Here is a 12,003-nt window from a genome sequence, read left to right as displayed (position 1 = left end):
CACTTAAGACTTGCTTCAGGAAACTGGTCCAGATTCTTACCATTCTCTCTACATTCTATTATTATATTTTTCAATTCTCACCCCCCCCCATACACTTTTCCTTTACTTCTTTTTTAACTCTCAAGACAAACAATAGGATATGGTGTATTTACATAAGAAAATGGTTTACACCTCCCTTAAAATACAAAACAATTTAATTTAGAATATTTTTCATGGTCTTTCCTCTCTTCCTCTGTCTCACAAATGCTAAGTGAATTTGTTGTGTGTGAACACTGTCCAGCATATATTATTGATGTCTTTTGAAGCTAACCTAAAAATAAAACTCAAAATAAAAATAAATTAAAGTTTAAATAAAAAGCTGCAAAGTGATGTCAAATACTGACGAAAAAATCCTGCAAACTCCACATCTGGAGCATAAAATAAATTGGATTTAACACTAAAGTAACTTTAAAACAACTTGGGTTTTTTGTTTTGTTTTAAGAATGTGCCTATAACCTATAGATTCACCACTATATTAACCACAGATTTTGGTGTTCGGACTTCACACACCAAGAAGCTCTACGAAAGAAATGGGCAAAATTCATTACTGATATAAGTGGGTGCAACTGACCTCAATGGGAGTAACACAACCTTACATCAGCAATGAATTTATCCCAACACTTATACATATTGGGGTTTATCATTAAGCCATAATCCTGCAAACATTCAGACACATGCTTAGCTGCAAAGTGATGCACGTAGTCCCACTGAAGTCAATGGCACTCCTGACATATAGATTGGCACATGCTTGTTTGCAGGATCAGGGACTAATTTACTTTCTTTCCCCCATCATTGTTTTTTTAATCCATGCGGAATAATATTACATGTAAGAGATAGTGGCCAGAATGTCCGCTTTATATGCGGAGAAGGAAGAGTGGCAGCCTTGTTTGCTTGAATAATATATGGACTACGGGTAAAATTTTCAGAAGTGTGTAAGTCCCATTGACTTTTAATGACGGTTAGGCTCCTAAGGGTATGTCTATACTGCAGTTAAAAACCTGTGGCTGGCTTGTGCCAGATGACTCGGGCTAAGGGGCTGTTCAATTGCAGTGTAGACAAATCCTGAGTCAATTTTCAAAATAGAATTTAGGTTCTTTTGAAAATGTTATCCTACATAGGCACACCCACACACACCACAGAAAGTTCTCTTGAACTATCACATTTATTAAGTGGAACTGGGTACAAACAACACATTATTTATTACAACAGTGCCTAGGACCCCTTGTCATGGACCAGGACACCGCTGCGTGAGGTGCTGTACAAACACAGCATGGCTCTTGCCCAAAAGAAATTACAATCTAAATATAAGAAAAGAGACAAAACAAATGGATAGAGACACACAAAGGTGGGGGAGCACTAAGAAACCATGAGACAATATCGGTCAGCATGCTAGGGAATGGTATCAGCACACCAGTGGCCTAACTATTGTTAAGTTTTTGTAGGCATCACAGCAGAGGAGAGTTTTAAGGATGGATTTAAAGGAGAATAAGGAGGCAGCTTCGCAGATGTTTACAGGAAGCCCCACCCAAGTGTGAGGAACCATATGGGACAAAGCACAAAGGGGACTGTTTGAAAATTTAACAACTGGGTGATGGAGGCTGTATCATTGGCCTATCGGAGGCAGAAGCTGACATTTCAACAGTGAATGAGACATGACAGATAGGGTGGGGATAGGTTGTAAAGGGCCTTAACGTGAAAACAAGCAGCTTATGTTTGATATGATAGAAAAAGGAGAGCCAGTGGAGGGATTCAAAGAGAGGTGACATGGTCAGAGCAATAGAATTCAGAATGGATATGAACGAGGCAATATGGCATTAGTCAAAGGCAGAGAAAAGGGTGCTGCAGTAATCAAGATGTGAGATGATGAGAGAATGGGCGAGAGTTTTAGCTGTGTGGATTGATAGGAAAGGCTGTATCTTAGAGATGTTGTGCAAAAAGAATATGCAAGATATAGACATAATGTGGCTGTGAGGACCTAGAGATAGTTTGTGTCAACGATGGTACCCAGGTTACAGGCCTGAGTGACAGGCACAATGATGATATTGTCCACAGTGATGAAGAAAAGAGGTGGGCTTGGGGGAAAAGAATAAGAGCTCTGTTGAGCCATGGAGAGCCTGAGTGGACAGCTAGACATCCACAAGGAGGTATCAGAGATACAGGCCAGGACTTGAGTTTGGACAGAAGGAGACAAGTCTGGAGTAGAGAATGAGACCTGTACATTGTCAGCACAAAGATGGCAGTTAAATTTGTGTTGTAAATGAGATTACCCAGAGATAAAATGTAAAGGGAGAAGAGAAGGGGGCCCAGGACGTTGCTGGGGAACCTCCACAGAAAGTTGGAAGGGGGATGAAGAGGATCCACTGAAGGCACAATTAGAGAGGTAAGAGGAGAACCAGGAGAGGGCAGAGTCACAAAAGCCAAGAGAGGGCAAGATTTCAAGGAGGAGGACATGGTCGATGGCGTCAAAGGCAGGTAACAGATCAAAGAGAAAGAGAATAGAGTACTGATTCTTAGCACTAGCTAGGGAGAAGTCATTAGACTTTAGGAAAAACAGTTTCAGTGGCTCCAAGGAGCAGAAACTAGATAGGAGAGGGTCAGGGATAGAATTGGAGGAGAGGAACTCCAGACAGCAATTGTAGGCGCTGTATTCAATGAGCTTAAAGTTGAAAGGGAGAAGAGGTGGTAGTTGGAGATGTTAGTGGAATCAAGGGAAGGTTTGGGGGCAGGTTTTAAGATGGGAGAGATTAAGAATATGTCTACACAGGCATAAAAACCTGAGGCTAGCCCAAGTCAGCCGACTCGGGCTCTGTGGGGCTCGGGCTTTGGTGCTGAAAAATTGCTGTGTAGATAGTCAGGCTTCGGCTGGAGCCCAAACTCTGGGACCTTGTTGGCAGGGGGCTCCAGCTGGAACCCAAACATCTACTTGGCTATTTTTCCCTATTATTATTCCAGCAGCCTGAGCCCCATGAGACTGAGCCAGCTGACCTGCCAGTCGCAGGTGTGCCACGGGTCTTTTATCCCTGTGTAGACATACTCCAACTCATGTTTGTATTGTAAGGGGAAAGAGACACAGGAGATGGGATGGGGTCACTGGGGCAAGTGGAGAAGTCAGAGGAGTAGAAGAGACAAAAAACTTCTGTGTTTGTGACAGGGCAGAAAAAGCAAAGATGCATGGATAGATGTAGCTTATGCTTTGTTACTACACCCTTTGTATTTGTATATTGAGAGCAAACCATGCTTAAGTGATATTTACAGAAACTAAATTAGAATGGTCACAACGTGCAGGGATGCTGTACAGCTGTTTCCCAACAGCGCAATTCCTTAAATTCATATTGGTTCTGGTTGTTCAATTTGCTGGATCATTATACAGTTATTTCTTAATAACGGTACATAATGTAAATCCCTTTTCTCAGAATGGCCAAGCCATTGCTAAGTAGAATGCAAACATGTATACAGTCACTTTGTGGCCTTTTGTCTAACAATTATTATTTAACAATTTCAGTAAATAATAATTTAAGAGTTCTTTATGTAAACTCAGTAATAACCCTACCTGCAGCCAATAATAGCAAATAAACTCTGAGGGTGAAGAGTTTAAGTCTTGGCACGCAGCCTTGGACTTTATTCGGTCTACAATATGGTTATTTCCTTGTAAACAGGAATGCCCCTCAAATTTTCATTACAATAAACTCATTTCATTTTGTGTCAGTTTTGTCTGAGGAAAATAAGATTGTGACAACAGGTATACCAGCTTCATTCAAATGACACGCTGCAATATAGTAGTAAAACATTTGCAATATTTCTTAGAGAGATAATGTGAGTGGAATAGCATGCTGTCACAAGACAATGGCTGCCTGTTACAGATAACTACCACAATTATGTATTGCTTTAAAAAAAGAATATTGCAGTGAGGCAAAGACCTTTTTTTTTTTTTCAAAGTGGGATCCAGTTATCCCATGTCAATGTTCTATTCCAAAGATCTTATTTCTGTTCTAACAAATGATTAAGGATGTAGATAGTCAGTCTCCATGACGGACAGTTGTGCAGTAGAACAACAGTTGCTTGCAGCCTAACATTTGAAAGCTGTGCTCTGACTCGCTTGATAAATTGCTATAGCACAAAACCAGAGAAATCAGAAATGTATTCATGAAAATATTTGGTCTCAAAATTGTACTGCAAAGAAGAGTTTTCTATTCAGCTGGCTTTTTTAATTACGGTCTTAATTTATCAGGAGTGATCACAGAATCCATTTGCCACAGAAAAACTTGGAATTTGCATCTACGGAGAATCTTTAGTTTTTACATTTTGTGAAAAAATAAAAACATATACCGGGGAACCCCAATTATCTGATCTAATTGGGACCAGGGCCAGAGCAGATAATCAAAAATTCAGTTAATCAGGAAAATGAGCGAGGCTCAGGCTGTCAGCTTTAAAATTGTGAATATATCAATAAAACATTGTATTCAACTGATACCTATATATATCGTGGCTAGAAAAAAACTAAAGTTCAGAGTTTCATTTTATTTGCAGAAAAACATGGATTTTTGAATTTTTATTAGATAATTTTGAGGGTTTTATCACAGAAAACTAGGATCCCTGTTGAACAGTAAAGTAGGGTGTCAGACATGCATCTGACTGTCTGATTTATGTTATCTAAAATTTTACCAGTATATCAGTGACACACAAGATTGTAAATGCTCCTGGCATATCATGTACATTATAATGAAAGGGATCTAAAGAAAAACCCCAGAGCTCACTATGAAGACATCTGACACCAGGAAAGTTGTCAAAACTTCCTATTGAATGAGGAAATCCCTGTTTTCAGTTAAAAGTTCTGATGGTAATTTGTTCCCAACCATTTAAAGCACCCTTAGTTAAATCTCTGCTCTCATTTACACCTATGCCTCCTCATCCTCTTCCCACCTGCCAAGTCTCCTTAAATGTTCCCAGTCCCACTCTGGCACCTTTTCTATGCTATCATTTATACCTGCAACTTGCGTCCTCTTATTGTTTATTTCCTTCAAACCATGATGACTCAGCTGAGGATTACTGATGCTCATTTTAACAGCACAAATAATTTGCAACCAAACTGTTCAGTATCTCTATCGCCATGTAATTTAATTAAAGTTATCCTCATCTTCCCTCCCTGCTTCCCTCTTACTGTTTGTTAAATTCCCTTGTTGCACCTGGCTTCAATTTAGGCCCCAATTCTGCAAAGAAATATGCACATGAGCAATCTCATTGAAGTCAGATGCTTAATTCTTTGCAGAATCAAAGCACTAGGCTACAAGCTCTTTAGGGCAAGGACTTTGTCTACCTAGGAGTTTGTACAGCACTTGCCACAACAAGGCCCCAATCCAGACTGGAGCATCCAAACTCTACCATGATACAAACAGCAGTAGAATAATAATCTCCTTAAAGCACGCTTATTCAATGAAGCTGCCCAATCATGTTCTCTCCTACATGTTACCTTCATCCAAGCTTCCACCATCATTAGATGTATCATGTATGTCATTATATCTACAGAGCACCACGGAGAGTTGACACTGAACAAAATAATATATTTACCCATCATGTGGAAGAATGTAATACTATAAACATTTTAAATAAGGTCTCCAGGAGTTTGGTTAATATTATAGGATAAACTCTACCCTTGACGCATACAAATACTTTAAATTATTATTAGTGTTTACATACACCAAGAGAAAAATGTGTCCCTAAATCTCTCCAGTACAAAAATGTTTACTGGACTTTAAAAATGATTGGCAAGCTTTTTGTTGTTCGGGTTTTACACCCCCGCTGGTGTCCTGTTAATTCGATCATTCTTACAGTCTCTCAGCCTCTTGTGTTTTCCCTGCTTGGTATCCTCATTGCAAAACTTAGAATTCAAAGCATGGAGCTAGAGAGCTGTGTAAATATGTGGAAGAGAGAGTTCTAGTAATCTGTTATTTATGTTACACTTCATAAGTCTATACAGAGTGGTAGGGATGTGCTATCAGAACACCACAGCAGTTACACATGGTCAGTAACACTACAATACATGCAAAATTTGTCTGGTAAACCTTTACTTGTGGCATAATGCATAGAATAAAGGAGGGAACTTTGGGTTTTTTTATGCCAAGAAACAAAATATATCTATAAAGACAGAATAGCTAAGAATAGCAAGAGATTTTAGTAGAATTTCATAGTGCATACATAATGTGGGAATTTGGTTTCAGAGGAAAATCCAGTGTTGCCATTAAAGGGAAAAAGAGAGGAGGCAGCTATGGTCCTAATTCTGCAGCCATCACGGTGGAATATGAATTCATACAAGTGGAGCTCATTGCAGAATCAGGTTCTGTTTTAGTTCAATACTTATACAACATATTCATTCTAACAGGCTTCTCTCCCACATCCCGCTGCTTTGATCTCAAATTTCTATGGACCACCAGAAAATGATTCTGCAGATCACAGCAGTTTGAGGATCAATTTATTAGATTATACCCAAAATGTATTATATTGCCACTCAACTAGTTTTTCAGCCAGTTACATAAATACTGAAGTCAAATAAATGCCTAGAAAATTCTTTTGAAAGAGAATATTTATATTTGCCAAAAAATGCTCCCAGATGTTGCTTTAAATAAATGCCTCAATCCAGACTCACTAATTATAATAATCACAATAAAGCAGTACTGAGTTATTGTATAATAACTTGGCACACTATAAGAGATCTGTGTTTTCTTTTTTATTTAGATCTCACTCGGGTATATTATCAGTGGACTCACATCTTCTCACCATATGCTATGTTCATCAAAAGCTACCTAAGATTGTTCTCCCCAGATCCCCATCTTCCATGCACAATGTAATTGGCATGCAAGCTGTGTACCTGTCCCTACTGAGATTGTCCAGAACTAGATTAATACTGTATCTTGTCTCATCACTCCTCGGCAAAAAGGTAACAGTAATAATAATGATGGCCCTTTTAACATTTAAATTAGACTATCTGCTTTTATCCCCCCCCTTTGAGATTGTGTGCATGTAGGATTAGCTATTTAGTTAACCGGTGACAGGCATCCAGAGACCCTGTAGCTGGGTCTCTGGATGCCTTCACCACCCCATACCCTCCATTTGCATGAACTGGGGTTACACTGCCTGGCAAAACTATTACCCCAAGCTCCTACAGTTTTATTTTTTTCTTTTTTGGATGGGCCAGTAAAATGTCATTCTTCTCCCCTTCCCCTTCCCCCGCATCATCCCAGTAGATTAAGACCACAGTCAGAGTGGCAAGCCAGTTTTATGGATGGACTGGTAAACGTATATGCACTTTTTGCAAGGCTGCGTTAAACCCTTGCACTCTGACATGGCTGGTACCTACACTCTCTCCACCATCTCCTCACACCTTCAGGTTGGGTTACACCATGATATGAGTCTTCCAACCTCACCGCTGAGTTACACCTTGATGTACATCAGCCCCCAACCCTGACATCTATGCCCCATCTCACATATGGCATATGCCCATCACAAGGTTGGCGCTGGGAGAAGATCCCTGAGAGCCTGTGAACAAGGGGAGAATTGCATCCCGTTGGAGAGGAGCAAGGGGCGCAGACTCAACAACTATCCTCCTAGAAGACTCCGGTCTAAGAAGACCCTGTTGCCAGGGGTCTCGGGTGACGGGTTGTGTGGCTTTGGGGTCCCAGCACATAGGCTCCCCAAAACCAGCTGGCTCTGGGCACCAAGGGGAAGGGAGATGGGCAGCAGGTCCCTGGGAAATGGGGCTCCTGCAAAGGATGTTTCAGGCCCTGGAGGAATAGGGAGCAGAGCCACGCAGCAGGGCCAGATGGAACAAACAGTGCCTTGGGGAAGCTCCCCTCGCAGTTTAAGTGCCTGGTCTACCAGAGATCAGCCCCCTTATGGGGGCTCTGGGGTCCCAGTTCCCAGGCTGTAGCTCAGGAAAGGAGGTCCCAGGACACGAGGCACTGTGTGGGGTGGGGGGGTCCCTGGGACTTCGCAAAGTGCAGCAAAGGTCTATGGTGCATCCGGGCTGTCCCGCCACCGGGGGCTGGGGAGGGCCCCAGCTGGGGGTGCGGGAGGTCTCCAGGTTGGGGGCTGTGGGAGGGTCCAGCCAGGCAGTGGGGGGGGCAGGGTTGGGGGTGCAGGGGTCCAGTCTGGGGGCAGCGGGAGGTCTGGGCTGGGAAGGGTCCGTGGCTCGGGGGGGGGGGGGGAGTCCCAGGCCTCAGGGCTGCTGGGGGTAGCGGGGGCATCCCGGCCGGGCAGTATGGGGTCCCTGGGCTGGGGATGTGGGGATCCAGTCTAGGAACTTCAGGGGGTCTCCAAGCTAGGGGCTGCGGGGATCTAGTCTGCGGGTGCGGGTCCCGGGCTGGGGAATCCAGTCTGGGGGTGCGGGGGGGGGGTCCCGGCCAGGCAGTAGGGGGTCCCCGGGCTGGGGGTGTGGGGGTCCAGTCTGGGGACTTCAGGGGGTCTCCAAGCTGGGGGCTGTGGGGGTCCAGTCTGGGGGCTGTGGGGGGGTCCCGGGCTTGGGGGGTCCAGTCTGGGGGTGCGGGGGGGATCCCGGGCTTGGGGGGTCCAGTCTGGGGGTGCGGGGGGGATCCCGGGCTTGGGGGGTCCAGTCTGGGGGTGCGGGGGGGATCCCGGGCTTGGGGGGTCCAGTCTGGGGGTGCGGGGGGGGATCCCGGGCTTGGGGGGGTCCAGTCTGGGGGTGCGGGGGGTCCCGGGCTTGGGGGGTCCAGTCTGGGGGTGCGGGGGGGGGGGTCCCGGGCTGGGCTGGGCGGGGCTGGTACCTGGGCTCCGGCAGGCTGATCTTCTTGCTGGCCCGCGCCGCCGGGGTGCTCTTGCTCTTCTCCATCGCCATCAGGTAGCTGACATCGGCCAGCACCGCCTCCAGGTCCGCCATGTTCCCCGCTCCCCGCCGGGCTGCAGATGGAGGCGCCGCCGGGGGCAGCGACCCGCGGCTCCAACGGCCGCCGCGCGCGCGGGTGGGGGGGGGGAGGCTCGCGCCGGCTGCACGAGGGGCGGGGGGGGGGAAGGAGGCTCGCGCCGGCTGCGCGCGGGGCGGGGGGGGGAGGCGGCTCGCGCCGGCTGCGCGCGGGGCGCGGGGGGGGAGGCGGCTCGCGCCGGCTGCGCGCGGGGCGCGGGGGGGGGGGGAAGGAGGCTCGCGCCGGCTGCGCGCGGGGCGCGGGGGGGAGGCGGCTCGCGCCGGCTGCGCGCGGGGCGGGGGGGGGGAGGCGGCTCGCGCCGGCTGCGCGCGGGGGGGGGGGCTCAGGCCCCGGCTCTCTCCCCCGTCCCCACACGGGGGCCGAGCTCCGCCGCGCCCCGGCCGCGCTCAGCGCCCCGGCCCCGGGACGGACGCCCCGTGCCCCGGCCGCGCTGCCCGTTCAGGCGCCGCCGGGAGCCATGCCGCTGTCCCGGTCCGGGGTGCCGGGGCCGATCCAGGCGATGGCCCTAGAGCCGCCCCCTGGCCTCCCGCCTGGCCCCTGCGCCCATCTCCCCGGCGGCAGAGAAGCGGGGCGCCGGCGACCCCAAAGCGCCCCTGGGGCCAGCGGCCGCGAGGTCCCCCCCCCCACGGCCCGGGCGGGCGGGGCGGCTCGGAGCCCGGCGGGCGCCCCCGGGACGCAGCCCCCCGGGACGCTCCCGTCGCCGCTCGACCCAGCCGCAGCGGGACGGGGAGCCCTGGCCCCGGGGCTTGCCGGGCAGCAGCCCCCGCGTGGGGCGGAGCCGCCACGCGTGTCCCCGTCCCCCCGCCGAGACCCCCTTCCCCGCCGCGGCCTCGGGCCAGTGGGTCCTTCTGCGGCCGCGGGGGGGGGGGTCTTTTAATCGGCTGCTTGGGGAGCCCTGGTCTCCCCCTCCTGGCTGACAGCGCGGCGGCGGGGCCGGGGCCGGGGCTCGCGCCAAGACCCGGAGCTGGACTCTCGCCCCGCGCGGCTCCGTTCCCTGCGTGCCGGCGGCAGAGACTCCTCCTGCGGGGGTGCCGCTCGGGGCGGGGGCTCCCGGGTGATTACTTCATCTGCTGACAGCTAAACCGACTGCAGTGAAATTTACTATGAAATATGGGGGGCGGGGCTGGACTCCTACATGCGGCTTAAGATTTTAACACAAGGCAAGAAATGTAAATGCGGGGGGGCCATAACTTAAGAGGTATTGTGCGAATGCCTAAAGGAAACATTTAAAGTGGGTTCTTTCCTGCTCCTTCGTTTATAAAGAGTAAGGAGTGATTTATAACGTTTTCCGTCCCTCACACATGATTTTTGTTTTGTTTTTCCGTCGAAGTAGCAGGAGTCTCAAGTCTTGACCACCCAGGATTTTGCTGAAAGTCATAAAAAGGGACGGAATGCTAACATCACAACAGATGGATTTCACGGGGGCTCTGCAGTGGGTGCAGAATTCACCCCCATGCATCAGATTCCAGGACTGGGGTCTAACACACACCCAGATTAGACATCTCCTTTTCCTGCAATTGAGGGCTAGGAAGCTTGCAGCTCAAGTTTCAGTGTATTGTGATGTCAATATCCATTAGTTCTGTAGTCCTCTACCAAAAACATCAAGACCAGCTATTTCTAAAGTTAGGTTTTTTTTTTAAAAGGCAGAAAAAATTCTTTGAGACTGTCTTTACACATCATAAAGAAGCAATAATGGGTACAAACACAGTGTCCTTTGGTTGGTTTTGCTTTACAGCTCACCTTTTGTGCTTCAAATATAGTATAACTTTGTTCCTTTTAAGGGACATTTCTTCAAACATGTTGGCCAACAGGCAAATGAAAGGCTACAAGTTTCTGAAGTTTTAAATTAAGCTGGTTTTGAGTTCTTTATAGGTGCCCCTTTGCCCACTACTTCTATATAAAAGTTAGTGATCTGATTAAAGCTATGTCAACTATACATCAGATGATTTAAATGACCTATTTAATCTAGACACAATTTTAAAAGTAGTGTTTTAATTTCCATATGTCCGTTGAGCTGGCACTGAAAGCTGAATCTGGTGAGTACTGTAATTTGTTTTCCATAAATCCTCAGATTCAAACCAAGCCCATCTCTTGTATTCTAAACTCTATGTCAGTGACTTAACATTTTTGTGGTTGCAGGGTAAAAAGCCATGAAACCTGGATACCCGCATACCAAGGTAAAAAACAAAACCATTAACCTGTATACCAGCAGTTCTGTATAACACAAAAATGTGCTTCTCAGGCTCACTCGCGAAAAGTGCTGACCACTCTAGTCTTACCCCAATCCAGCAAACAGCCTAAACGTGCTTAACCATTGTCATCAGTTAGACTACTTACCTGCATGAAGTTGAGCCCCTACAAGGCCTAATTAGGTAAAGTTAGTAAAATAGGAAGACATATTCCAATTTATCAGTCATCATGTGGGAGGATTCAACCCTATCCACAATTTTAGCGAGAATATTTGATTATCCATGGGTATTATCCTGATTCTTTTAGGACAGGTATTTAAGTCCTGACTACTTCACCACCAACCCCCTTTCCCCATTCATCATTACCACAAGACATGCAGATACTCAGAGAGTTTGTTCTCTTCCTCTGAAATGCACTGAGCAAGGGAAGTTACTGGCAGCAATGAATTTTTCATAACTGACCTGGCTTGATACTGTTGCTAAACATTAAATCCCCCTTGTAATCAAATAGGAAAAAAAACTAATAGCAATCCATTAACATCTGCCTAATAAGTCCTTTTCAAAGGTTTTTTTTAAAGGAAAAAAATACTTAAAATTATGTTGATTATGATAATGGCTAAGACAATACCACTTAGGGCTCAAAGTTCCTTTTTATTCTCAGTGTTGTTTTTTGCCATTATTATCTAGATTTCATTGAAATGTACACTTTAAAAGGCTCTTTGTGAAAATTTGTGTGAAGTCACTTTTGATAATAGCTCATGCTAAAAACCAGTTAAACTTGTTTTCTTTTGAATGCTTTCAGGTTTTATTGATGCTTTCTTTCACTATACCAATAAACAAAACAT

The 12,003-nt window shown here is 46.7% G+C and overlaps 1 protein-coding gene across 6 annotated transcripts in view; it reads right to left on the bottom strand.

The window, feature by feature from the left end:
- The window catches only part of GRK3 (G protein-coupled receptor kinase 3), a 123,302-nt gene extending 114,164 nt beyond the window's left edge, over positions 1 to 9,138 (bottom strand). For 2 of the 6 annotated variants that reach the window (XR_012155089.2, XM_073313102.2), the window contains exon 1: positions 8,814 to 9,137. Coding sequence is in view for 5 of the 6 variants with exons in the window: in XM_073313102.2 (XP_073169203.1) it covers positions 8,814 to 8,926 (113 nt within the window). In the remaining variant the exon portion in view is untranslated. Of the gene's footprint in view, positions 1 to 7,390; positions 7,528 to 8,813 lie in introns of those variants that run through there. The other 4 variants (XM_073313106.2, XM_073313105.2, XM_073313103.2 and 1 more) reach the window with 3 other exon arrangements.
- Between the last annotated feature and the right edge of the window lie 2,865 nt (positions 9,139 to 12,003).

This window comes from Lepidochelys kempii, chromosome 15 (genome assembly GCF_965140285.1).
Source record: "Lepidochelys kempii isolate rLepKem1 chromosome 15, rLepKem1.hap1, whole genome shotgun sequence".
Taxonomy (NCBI): domain Eukaryota; kingdom Metazoa; phylum Chordata; order Testudines; family Cheloniidae; genus Lepidochelys; species Lepidochelys kempii.
This window is presented reverse-complemented; position numbering and strand designations above follow the sequence as displayed.